The sequence below is a fragment of the Chlorocebus sabaeus genome, chromosome 8, assembly GCF_047675955.1.
Source record: "Chlorocebus sabaeus isolate Y175 chromosome 8, mChlSab1.0.hap1, whole genome shotgun sequence".
NCBI classification, from domain to species: Eukaryota; Metazoa; Chordata; class Mammalia; order Primates; family Cercopithecidae; genus Chlorocebus; species Chlorocebus sabaeus.
The window spans coordinates 119,337,665-119,351,249 of NC_132911.1; the positions used below are offsets into that span (position 1 = coordinate 119,337,665).

General features: G+C 35.2%; 1 protein-coding gene across 6 annotated transcripts in view; it reads right to left on the minus strand.

The window, feature by feature from the left end:
* The window catches only part of TRPS1 (transcriptional repressor GATA binding 1), a 260,386-nt gene that overhangs the window by 209,077 nt on the left and 37,724 nt on the right, over positions 1–13,585 (minus strand). For 3 of the 6 annotated variants that reach the window (XM_008001399.3, XM_008001397.3, XM_073018320.1), the window contains exons 2-3: positions 5,195–5,350; positions 434–1,362 (exon numbers count right to left, since the gene is read on the minus strand). In XM_008001399.3, coding sequence (XP_007999590.2) covers positions 434–1,362; positions 5,195–5,231 — 966 coding nt within the window. In that variant the 5' untranslated portion in view covers positions 5,232–5,350. The remainder of the gene's footprint in view (positions 1–433; positions 1,363–5,194; positions 5,351–13,585) is intronic. The other 3 variants (XM_008001403.3, XM_008001402.3, XM_073018321.1) reach the window with 2 other exon arrangements.

Genomic DNA, 13,585 nt, shown 5'->3' on the forward strand with positions numbered 1-13,585 from the left:
TAATCCAAGAGACAAGAAATATCCTCACTGAAAGAAAGATTATAGCAAAAGCCTTATAATCTAAAGCTGGAACAAGGCATGAATTATTATCATGTACAACCATAAAGATTAGTAACATTTTTGGAAGACTGTGAAAACATCAAATTACCATGAAAAATGTCCAGAATTGTGAAGCTTAGCTAATGCCATGAAAAGACTTTCCCAAATCAAAAAAGATGCTAGGATTGTATTCCACAATAAGAGGCTAAAAGTTGCCTTTAGACAACTCTGAATATACTTGTAATGAAGTAGCTATGGAGTATGTCCATCTCTTCTGCTAGATCTAGCGGGCTACCTGTCTGCTACTGGGACCTTGGTTTTAACACGTATATAAGAATTCACATTTCATTTCTAATAACTCTTTCTGTACAAAGAGACAATACAAAGTACAAACCTGCACATCATAGGTCCCATTTAGTAAAACAGGCCTTGAAGAATTGATGTCCTGCAGCACACCAGAAAACACAGAACGGTTGACCTTCTGGAAGTCTTTGGAATGGCTGAACTGCACCATGTTATGAAGGGCCAAGATTTTGCTGTCCAGCTCAGCATCCTGCCTGGTGCGGTTATGCAGTCCTAAGTGATACTTTCGGAAGTGCTTAATCAGATCTGTGGGGTCATTGCCATAGTAACCATATCCACAGATATTGCATTTAAAGTCCTGAAGCTCTGGAGACAGAGGTGCCGGGTCTGGGTTGTCATTCACCAGTAAGTCAGTTTTGGATTTATTCAGTCTTACACCCCCATCTGAAGGCACTTGTGGGTTTTTTGAGGCCACTGAAACTGGGCTCAAACCTTGACAATTGGCTTGACCACTCTGTGCTTGCCCTGTTTCCTCCGTAGCCTTTGGTGACATCTTCTGATCTTCCTTTGTCTCCACTGAGTCCCCTGAGGGGGTGCAGGCCATATCTTGAGGGTCATCTGCCTCTGCTCTTTGAGGAGACTTCAAGGGCTCACAGACTCCCCCAGCAGCTGGACATGAGAAAGCCAACATATTTCTGTCTGTCACCTCATCATGCGGAAAGGAGGGAAGGTTTCCTCCCTTACTGGGGCTTTCATAATTGAAGCCAGCCTTCTCACTCAGGACTGCGCTTTTCAAGTCCTTCTTACTGCTAGAAGATGGATCTTGAACATGCAAGCTATGCTCCTCCTTATGATTTAGTTCTGCAGCATCACTCTGATCCGTGTTTTCTGACATCTGATCTGCAGAAAATTCTTTGTTCTTTCCAGATACCTTGCTTTCTGTACCTATAGGCTCCAGGATCTGGCCCTCGCCTTCACTCGCAACGTTTCTCAGAGGGGGGTTCTTTTTCCGGACCATATCTGCAAAGATACAGGGAAAAGGCAGATACAGTGTTATTTGAAAGTTACAGAGATATAATTGTATCTGGAATATTTTACTTATGCAAGTTTTTTAAGGGCCATAATCAAATGCTTCCTCTAGGAAAAAAAAATCAGTTCTAAAAATAGCAAAAAGTTGAGACTAAAACAAACAATTTACATTTAGAATTACTTTTGTAACCAAGAGTGGCTCATTTATTATTTTAAGGTTGTTTTATGAATAATGAAGGATTTTTATTACTAGGTTTACCCTTCCTATTACTTATTCTTTCCTAAAAATATATTTTTGTCCAGTTTCTTCCTTCAAGTGTAGCTAACAATATATATACATGCTTATATATTTATAAATGGTCTATATTATATATAACATGTACACATTGTGTTTATAAAATATATGTGTGTGTTTATGGAATACATCACGTGTTTATTTATACGGTACGTATATGTATACCTGAATAACATAAATTGGAATTCGATATTGTTACCCTGTGTAACTGGGATGTAAATATAGTTTCAAAAAAAATTTCTTCATTGTCAAAAAGACAGAAACAGCTATGTTATAAACAGAGTGAAAACTGCCTCATCACTTTCAGGAAGTGGAGGATGACAAACATTCCAGCTCTGACCTACCACCAAATTTCTTTAAGCCACATTTGGAGCTTGCCTGAAAGTCAGAAGAAAGACCTGGTACACATCACAGTGGTTGGATCAGGTTTTCCTAGGATTCTGTCCAGCATGTTGGGGAACCTAATAAGCTCTGGGTGTCCCATACGCAGCCTGGTGAAAACAGTACCTGTTCCACCACCGGGAGTGCACTGGAAACTGACTAAGAAAGAATATTAAGCTGAACCATATGATATTGTCCTTGCGTCGCTCAAAACAGTAAAATATTAGCAGTTTCCTATGGTTCACCTTTACACATTAGCTCAACCATGTCTCTCAAGTTAAGTTAGTGACATCAGTGACTGAGGTCAAAAGAATACTGGAACAAATTCTTCTGCTGGAGTAGAATGAGTCAGAACTCTAAGAATATAAAATAAACTAAGAAATAATTTACGTAGTGTCAATTAAAGAACACATTAACAAAGGCTGGTCGAAGACTGGGTTCCATGGCTGCTGTTTCTTAATCACTCAGCTTAAAGAGCTGTCGAGTGCGGCGTAAGTCATCACCCCAAATGTCTCTTGGAAAATTCCACCTGTGACATTCTGATTAAATAAGACTTCTTTGTTAGCTGACTTCGCCATAAGGACTAACAGTTAGTTATACCACGATTATCCAAAATGTGCTGAGAAAATCCAAATAACATAGTTTAGTCATTTTCATCTATAATTTCTTCAAGTACTGAAGTACCACACTAGCTTTGGATATACAGGTTTACCTTTGCTTCTGAAAAGCTGGTCATGCAAAATTTTTATATGAATCACTGAACAACGATAGTGCACTAGAGTATAAAGAATCATTTACAAAGTAAAAATGTGCCACAGTGAATGTCAAAAATAGTATAATGGTACTTAAGAAAGTACACTGGGCCAAGCGCAGGGGCTCACGCCTGTAATCCTAGCACTTTGGGAGGTCACAGTGGGTGGGTCACCTGAGGTCAGGAGTTCGAGACCAGCTGGCCAACATGAGAAAATCCTGTCTCTACAAAAAATACAAAAATTAGCTAGGTGTGGTGGTGCACTCCTGTAATCCCAGCTACTCGGGAGGCTGAGGCAGGAGAATTGCTAGAACCCAGGAGGCAGAGGTTGCAGTGAGCCAAGATCATGCCATTGCACTCCAGCCTGGGCAACAAGAGTGAAAATCCATCTAAAACAAAATAAAAACAAAAACAAGCAAAAAAAAAAAGAAAGAAAGTACACTGTTCTTACATATCAATAATGTTATTTGCCAAATATCTACAGAAGCTTTCTCCTGGAACAAAATACACATATACAGGATGAAAGAGTGAAGTTTCAAGTAAAAGTGGTTGTGTTGAGGCAATGTAAATGTGCCTGATTTCTGGAGGGAGGAAGAGGACTATGAGCTTCTCATCTTGGTGTTATTCTGTTAGGCCCTAAAATTAACGAAGCCTGATGACCACTGTTAAAAAAGGAAACACTGGTCAACTATTTTTTTTTAATGTTTGCATTTCAATGTCTTATGTGTTACGTCAACCTTGTAGGAGTCCTGTATTCTTTTGCCAGAAGTGACTAAAGAAGCCCTGGGAATGTGTGAAAATACACAGAAAACCGAAGGGCAATTTTACTAGTAGTCAATAAAGGGAAAATGGGGGGGAAAAGACTAAATGGGCAACCTGAAAAAATTAGTTATCATTTAAAATATAAGTTTAAGCAAACTATGCACGGTTTTTTTTTTTTTTTTGAGATGGAGTCTGGCTCTGTCTCCCAGGCTGGAGTGCAGTGGCCGGATCTCAGCTCACTGCAAGCTCAGCCTCCCGGGTTTACGCCATTCTCCTGCCTCAGCCTCCCGAGTAGCTGGGACTACAGGCACTCGCCACCTCGCCCGGCTAGTTTTCTGTATTTTTTAGTAGAGACGGGGTTTCACTGTGTTAGCCAGGATGGTCTCGATCTCCTGACCTCGTGATCCGCCCGTCTCAGCCTCCCAAAGTGCTGGGATTACAGGCTTGAGCCACCGCGCCCGGCCCTATGCACGGTTTTAACTTGGTCTACAGAAAAGGATATTTTAGGTTGTAATCAGATATTCCTACACATAAAATTGTGAAGGCTTGATACAACTTCTCTTACCATTCCCTCCAGAATTTCCTGATTGTTAATTTTTTCCATTACACAAAATGTCTTCACTAACTATTACAATATAATCTTCCCTTACTAAATAACTGTATCATTTGTATTTTAACCGTTTCTTCTTAAGATGACTACAATCTAACACTGAATCACCTAAATGAAATGAATAAGGTTACACACAAAAAAATTAAAAATTCTATATCAAAAGACAGGACTCACGAAGAAATGAGGAAGAAATAATCTAATTCATTAAGATTATCCTTCCGTCAAAATGGAGAGAAAATGGTTTATGCATATGTTAACGCCAGGGTGAGTGATTAGGAAAATGGTAACATTTTAAATAGCAAGGGAACCAAGATAAAATACTTAAAAGTGAATAGATCCAAATACATTAGTATTTTAAAAATTAACTTACTTTTCAAAACAAGAAGAAGCTTTAGATCTAGTTGATTTATTGTTACATTGAAGATATATAATGGGTCATAGTTTAAAGACTACTCAACCAGCATCTTTAGTGGCTGGGAGAAAATATGACTTAATTAAATTATCATCTTTCTAAAATTTAAGTTCCTCCTTCTACCCAAGAACAGATACTTAGAACACTTATGACTCACGACTCCTTATGCTGAATAGAGTCCTTAATAATACACATTGCAAAGACTGTTAAACTGCTAAAACTTCAAAGAAATATCCGAAAGGTCGTTTGGGTTTTATTTTCTGTTGTGGGTGCAGGGGCATGCTCTTTAGTTGCTGTTAAAAAAAAAAAAAAAAAAAAAAAAAAAGTGTGCTTAATTTAGTTGACTATACTTTGAAGTAGTTATAGAAAAAATAATTTTACTGGAATTATATCATCATAATTTTTCGGAGTGACAGATTATGTAAATATAAGCACATCTGTCATACTTCTAAGTGGAAGAAACTCCCCTAGCAAGTCATAAGTTAGATACCATAAGACTATAGCCACCCTCAAGTTATTATCTCTAAGACAAATAACAGATTGCACGATGTTTTACTGTGTGCCAAGAACTTTTCCAGTTAACATTTTCACTTGAAAAAATAGATCACATACTTGTAAAATCATACCCAGCATTGACTTCATAAGGCATGTGGCTTTAGAGTGCTTTTTACAATTATTAATTCTATTAGTCAACTAGCAGGAGGCTAATGCAATTGTCTTAGAAGACGCTCGGAAGACACAGGACATTTTGAGAGCTGATCTGTACATCTGCAAAACAAAGCAAAAAAAAAAATTTTCCTTCCTAAATGATGTAAACACATTTTCATGTATCACACCTAAAATATATTAATATGCCAGCATCATAGGCTGCCTGAAAGATATAAAAGCATGAGCAGATCTTGAGCAAGATCCTCTCCCTCCCTTGGGTTTTAAAAAAGCAACAAGAGAAGGAGGAACATGATATAAAAGGGTTATAGGACATAAGTCATCTTCATAACAGACTGTGATGTTGGTGAAATTATTCAACCTCTAAAACCCCGTCAACCCTAATAACCATAATACTTACCTACAATGGGGTGGGGGTAAAAGATCTTAATTTGTAAACACCAGCAAATGCTTTTAAAGGGAAAATCTTAAAGCAATTAAAATATGTAATCACAACAATGAACACAGTCATTAGGTTTGGCAACTCTATTTTAATCTTTATCACCCTACTACATAGCAGTATCCTTGATGCAGACTACCCTACCCCCAGAAAAGTTCAAAATGCCCATTAGAGTAAGTCCACTATGAATTGCCATTTTAGATAATGGGCTAAAAGTGAAGTTGAAAAAGAGGAGGTGAAGAATTTAAAGGAGAACTGCAAAGCTCAAAATTGCTATTTTAAGTCCTCTATTTAATTGTGAGATTAAAAATTGACCTCTGGGGCTAAGTAGTAGGGAGCAGGCCTACATTTACATTACTCTCCACCTGAACAGCCCATATAATGAGAATGTATATTATGTGCCAAAATATTTAGGCAGGTTAAAAATATATGTAGCTTTCCAAAAATACTCTATTTGTATTAATTTTCATTGCTGAGATATAAGACATTCCATCTGTAAAAATTACAAATTTCTACTTTTAATTAACCATATTTCCTTCTAAATAAAACAAATCTAAATGCTTTCTTTGCTTTCTTAGAAAATGTGTTTACTTTTATAAAAATAGGAGTGCATTATTTCTGTTACCATATAATTTAGACAGATTTATGGTGTAGAAATAATCAGCATTCGAGCTTAAAAATAATTCTGATAACTATTTTATCACACTATTTAAAATGCTTAAATACATAAGAAAAAAAATCTTCTCCCATAGAAGACTGACTGATGTTCTCAAGAGGGCACCTTCACAGGCAAAGGGATTTGAGTTTTCTATCATTACCTAGATACTGTAAATTAACCACTAGTGATTTAGTTATATTACATATATTACATATAAATATATACATGCCTACATTTAATGATATATTCTTACTCCAACCAACCTTGCAACAGATAATCAAATAAATTATTCAACTAAAGAAATCAACTATCACAGTAATTTAAAAACAGATCTTAGATCACACATCAGCTCAATGCAGATGAACTAAAATTTATTTCCATTAGATTAGAAACTCTTTGAAGGTAAGAGGTGTAAATTTTACAAATTTTATATTCTTTGTAGTATCTGGACCCTAAGCAAAGTAAAGAATTAAAACCTGAGTAAAAATGGTATGGAAATTGCATATCCAGTCTCTACACCTGATTTAAATCAGCTGCTCATGTGATCAAGGGCAAGTCCTTTTGCTTCTCTGAGTCTCTCTTTTTACCTGTACAATAAGGGAATTTGAATAAATTATTTCTAAAACTCCCCCACCTCTGTGACTCTACAGTGGTTCCGGTTAATGGCACTTCAGTTTTACCTTTAAAAAGTTTGCCCAATTGCACTGAAAGACTATAGAAGAGTAAAGTTTGCCCAATTGCATTGAAAGACTATAGAAGAGTAAAACACCAACTACTAAGGGTGGTCTAAATACCACTGAAGCCTATCTTTGCCTCAGTTTCTCACTTCCCCCAATATTCATTCATTCAGTAAATATATCCAACCTCAGTTATATGCCAAACACACTAAGCAAGATGACTTTAATTTTATTAATTGTCATTAATTTAAGAGAGATATATTTAAAAAGAAAATGACTATAAGCAACTCCTATTCTCAAGGAAAACTGACACTTTTGAGTATCTTTCCAAATATAATTTCATATACATATATGTGTGTGCATATATATGTACACACACACATTACATTCTGAACAAGACTCTGAAAAAGCAGGAGGGCAAGATCCTGTAATTGGACCTCAGTTTCAAATCTTGTTGCATATAATTTTTAATTATAAGTATCAGTTCTTATTTTCATAACATATGCCAGATGACATGTTCCTTTTGTTTTTCCAGCTTATAAAACTTCTCAACTGTTTAAAAACAAAGCTTAACACAAAAAGAAAAGTCATCATGGTCTTTGCCTTAATAAATATGTTTTCTTCCACGTTTGCTTGTATCACCAGCATAAGAGTACTGAGTTATTAATTACACATTTCATGTAGCTTTTATTTAAAAAAAAAAAACATAAAAGAAAGAAAAAAATGTTTCTTTTGATCAAAAGGCCCCACAAAGAATTTAAAGAATTAAGCAAGTGATAGCAAAATAAAAGGAGGGTCAAATCTTGGGCCTAGAGCAAACTAGATAGCTTCCATATGAACAACATATACAGTTCAGTTTTGAAAGAACATATGTGTTTGCTCATTGGTTTAGGGGGAAAAAAAAAAAAACACTTGAATCCTGTCTACTCCATATATACAGATCAAAATCAGATTGCTTAAGTGAACTATAAAATGCAAGAGAACATTGTTTATCCAATTCACAAACCCAAGAATCACTGAAGAAGTTTAGATGTTTTCTGTTTCTTCAAATTCCAGGGCAATACTTCAATGGTAGATCGCTTTTTTTGTAAACTGCTTCAAACTTCGTAAACTCAATGTCAGATCCTGTTCTTTCCTATCCATTTCTATTTAATTTGCTCTCTCTGAATTGACTGTTCCCAAATTTTTTAAAAGTATTTTTGAACTTCTTAAATCTTGTTGAGTTTTAAATGTCATCACCTTCAAACAACTTCCACCAAATAAATCTCTTATTAATTCACATCAAACTAATCCAAAATGATCACTTCTATTAGCATACGCTTCAGAGCACAAAAGCCCATTAATAGTCATCTGGACACTAGAACTAACCGAAAGCCCTCTGAGATAAAATGCACACTATTTAGATATCCTATTTCAAAGGTTTTGATGCTAGCCCAAACACATTTTATTAGGCTTTTATTTCATCTTGCTATGTTCTCTAGATTTTAAATATCTCATTTCAAATGCACTTGTCTAAGTAAAAGGAGATAGTGTGGTAAGTAAGTAATAATGTTCTATTTGCCTAAATGAATCTTCCTATATCCAAATACATGTTAGAGAAAAAAATTCATTAACCATTGTACTTTTATAAGAAAATTACAAAACTATTTTTTCAAAGACTTTAGGCTATAGTCACAATGACACTGTAGGATATATTTGAAAAAAAAAAAAAAAAAAAGAATGCACCTATTTCACTAACTAGGGAAACTAAAAGAGCAATAATACATCATGGAGTCTCAAAGAGCAAGGGGAATTGATTATTTTTCCTTTCATAACTGGTGAGAGGCAAACGTATTGAAATCCCTGATTTGAATAAGATCACAATTTCACTGTGCAAATTGAGAAATGTTACCATTTGTTTCCCGTTGATTCACACAGGCCAATCTGACTTTACATTTGCACACAAGTCAGTTCCAACTTCATCCCTACTTGTCTGTTAAACTTAGAATATTTCAACTGGTCTCTGGGCAAAGAGCCAAGCACAGCACTTAAGTTCAAAATGAGTAGCTCATCGAAGAGTATAAATGTTTCTATTTATCTTGATGGTTATGATGTGAATTGACATTTTATTGTATGTAAATTAGATTTTCACTCATAACAAAAATAATGAGTGCTGTGCTTTGTAGGAATGCCTTTGACTATGTTCCCAGCAATTGGTGAAAACTATCACTGAATAGTAAAGGTAGTTTAATTTTTTAATGTATTAATGTTGCTTTTCTCTGTTTTCCAACCTGTTAATCAATAGAAAAGAAAATCTCAATTATTAACTCAATCCACCAATATAACTAACAGCTTTCTTAGTTCTCCCTTAAGAAATCTGTGTCAATCACTGCAAATCCATTTGGTAAACTGACACACATATACAGTGTAGTGAATCTAATAGACACTTACCACAAAGATAACATACTGCAATTAGAATGCTCGTTGTCTTCACAGCACCAGTAAGCCAAGTATATTCAGCAAAGTATATTCAGTATTTAATACTACTACTAGTAGTATTAAAAGTGCCAAATCTAATATAAGATTAAAAATGATGTTGTGAAGACATACTGAGAACTTACACCTGTAATGTACTCTGTATGCGTGCATATGCATGTGTGTGTATCTCTAAAATGAAGGGAAGTAAGTTTGTGCCTCCATATGCAATAGTTCTTCCTCATGAAACTAGGAAATAACTCACAAAGCACTATGTTCACCCCTACTGTACCACAGGGAGCAGCTTAAATGGCCTGCACTCATCTAATGGACTAAGGACAACCATAGACATATCCAACAGATAACACAAACATTACAATGAACCAGCTAATCCATTCAGGCAACAAAAAGGATTTAGAAATTTGGTACAAAATACAAAATTTGGTTTAGATACCACCCTATTTAGTGCCAAATACTTATTTTAACCTAATTAGCATCATTTTTCCGTCTGACAAAAACAAATTACACACACACACACACACACACACACACACACACACAGAGGAGTCATTTTCTCTCTTTTGTTAAGTACGGAGAAATTTTCCAAAGAAAACTGATCTTAAAATAAATATATATATATATATATATATATATGTGTGTGTGTGTGTGCGTGTGTGTGTGTATATATATATACACACACTTGGAAGCAACTTCTCATGGTAAGATTAAATCACTTTTTCCTGACTTCTAGGATATGAAAAGCTTTATGTATGGGTGAAAAAAGTAAACATAGAATCCGTTCATAATTTGGAGTTGGATAAGTAACAGGCTTAGAAAGCTTCAACTATAAGAACATTTTTGAAGACACATTATGGTATTTCAGAACATTCTGCCATGTTCACCACAAGTTTAGCTAAGCTCTGCCTGGGATTTTAATATGGTAACTGTTTAAGCATAGACGACAAGAAACCCAAGACTTATCTCTACACTCTTCCCATAATATTAGCTTCAAAAAAAAGAAAATGAAAGGAGATTCCTTGGTCAAATTAAGTTTAATGGAAACTGTATAATACATATCCCTCCCAGAGATCCACAATGTACATTAGCGATTACAGCTCTAAGAAGTCCTAGGGATTGCAGAGGGTGACATCTGCTCAATTTGGACTGAAATTTCCCAATCTCATTTGACTTTATGTCACATAGCGCCATTTAGCCAACAGAACTAATGTTCTGCTGAACACAGTGGGAAAGGCCACTCTTAAGACAGTAATGTTCAAGGAAGAAATTTAACCAAGATTTTAAAGCATGCATAGTTAAGGAAAAAAGAAAAAAACAGTATTCCTTCATTAATTTGGCAAAAAGACTAAGATGTTTTGTTATGACGTGGGCTATTCTGAAGAATTTGTTTTTGTTTTTTTGGTTTTTTTCCTCGAGAAGAGCTATCTATATTAAAAGAAGATCAAGGTATATCATGATTAAAGATTTAGAATCAGAATTTTTTTGAAAGAATGTGTATGAAGAGCACTACAGATAGAACATTGGATTTTAAAAAGGGAACGGATAAAACATCTATGTACAATAAAATCCCAGGTGTCAAAATTATACATTCATAAACATATGTGGATATAAACTCAATGTTGTCTTTGAGCTAAATCGATTATACAGATATCACTGCATAAAGAAGCTCTACTTTTACAATTGTTGTTGCCAATGCTGTCCAGCTACTGTGATCAATTTAAAACCTTGTATGCTAAATTTGTCATTATTTTATAATAACTTAAATTTTATCTGATTAAAATTGAGTCAGGAACCAAGATACGGCAAAGGCTTTTAATTAAATATGGAACGTAGAAAGACCCAGGATTGCACTGACGCATCTTCAGTTCATATAGTTACAATCGGTAGTTCTCAAATGCTTGCAGGTAACTCAGATCTAACCCACATGCTCCTCCCTGGTTATTAATAAATCCTTTCTTCCCCACTCCACTTAGTCTGTGTCCCCAGATCCACCTGTCCTAACAATGAAGGACAGAAAACCAATGCCTGGGGTCACAATCAGTAACCACATGTCTAGTACAGACCCTATCTCACCCTTGAAAATCCCAAGCAGATCCCATAGCTTTATGGGCTTTTGAATTTTATCATTATTGCATTATCTTACCCCCAAAGATTAAAACAAAAGATCAGAAAGAAGAAATAAAATAAAAAATAAGTTAGGCAGATGTCAAAGTAAATCTGAAACAGGTGATTAATCTTAAATTAATTGTAAACACAAAGCCAGATAGACTGGTGAGATTCAAGCCTGAGAGGATGACCACGAGTTCCTTCTGGACCCATCCCACACAGCCTCTATTTTACACATTCACATATGAAAGGAAGAACCGTGACGTGATATACAAGAGTAGTACTAGAGAATTCAGGCAGAAATTAGCTCACTTGTTAAGTATTTTGTATAGGCAATCTAGTCAATCTTCACTTTCAAATTCAATATAAACTTAAGAATCTAAGCATACACAGACACACACACAGACCTTTAGAAAAGATTTTCACCATCTGCACCCCAATTAGTAATTTCTCCATCAATTTTGTTGTGGACACCTGTCATAACAGAGTAAGGGAATACACACACACACACACACACACACATATACATACACATATATAATTCCAGATTCAGGTATTTTACAAATAATTATTTCAGAGTTTAATTGGATGTTGAAAGAAACCAAAAGTCAGAGGTAGATTTTTTTAAGGCCTATGATCTTCAATGTTGATACATATTCTAACCTGAATTTTTAGCTAATAACAAAAATATTTTGTGTTCTTATTACACAAGCCAGGAACTGTGCCAAGAGCGCATTATCTCATTTGATTTTAATTTGGATGAACCATTCTTTAAGTGCTATTATCATTCACAGTTTACAGATAATGCAGCTAAGACATGGAGAAGTTAAGTCACTTGCCTAGACACAGACCTAGCACATGATCAAGCTGAGTCTGAAGGAATCTAAAGACCACTGCATTTCCCAATGCATTTCTCATAAACACTATAACAACAGTTAACCAATGCAAAAAGTGGTAACATTTTAAGAAACTTACAAGAGAACATAATCTACAAGATGCCATGTTACAAAGGCTGCTATCAGACATATTTGTCTGCCTCTATAGTTATGTCAAGTAAATGAATATACAATCTTCCCAATATTCTCACAGACTACCAGATTATCCTAACTTTTGAATCTGCCTCATAATGCCTAACACATCACCAACATTACCAAACTACATGTCTCTAAAATGGATTCACTTCTACAAAGCCCTCTACAATTTTCATAAGCAAAACATAGTCTTCTCCACTGTCACGTGGCACCTTATGCATATCTTCTCTTGAGGTACTTGCCACTTCACACGAAATTATGTGTTTATGTTTTAGGCTACTGGTCTAGACTGTGAAACCCTTCAAACCAGAAAATATATTATGAGTTATATTATTATTGTTAATTCAAAATAATAGATATCCAGTCATCTATGGGATAGTAACCAAAATATGGATATATAATAATTTTATATATATACATAGCTACATCTCATCAGTGATCGCAAACTTGTTCCAGGGGCAACACACCTGAGGCTCATTTCCATCATTAGCACTGGCAGACTCTGATGGTGACTATTGCAGAGGAATAAAGTATAAGGGATTATTGGCACAAGGGACATGCAAGTTTCTAAAAAGCCAAGTGATACTATTATGTCCTTCCTCACAGTGACAGGCCTATGGCACAGTAGGCACTTATTCTTATTGGATGGATGGATAGATGGATGTTGACACACTTGAAAATTTCTACATATTGCTTTTGTCTTCAAGGAAAGTCTGAATCTCTTGATATTAAATAGGCTCAGGAAACTAACAGCTAGAAAAAATGCTAAAGTTGTCTCAGCAACAACATAACAAACCAAATCAAGACATCCAGGGAATCAAGGCATTAATTTTCTCCTTATTTAGGCTGAAAAAAGAATCAGATATCATAGCTCTAGATCCATAGGCACAGATCAAGAAATGCACAAGTCATGAGAAATAAGAACTATTGAATTTACTTTTTTAATGGTAAATC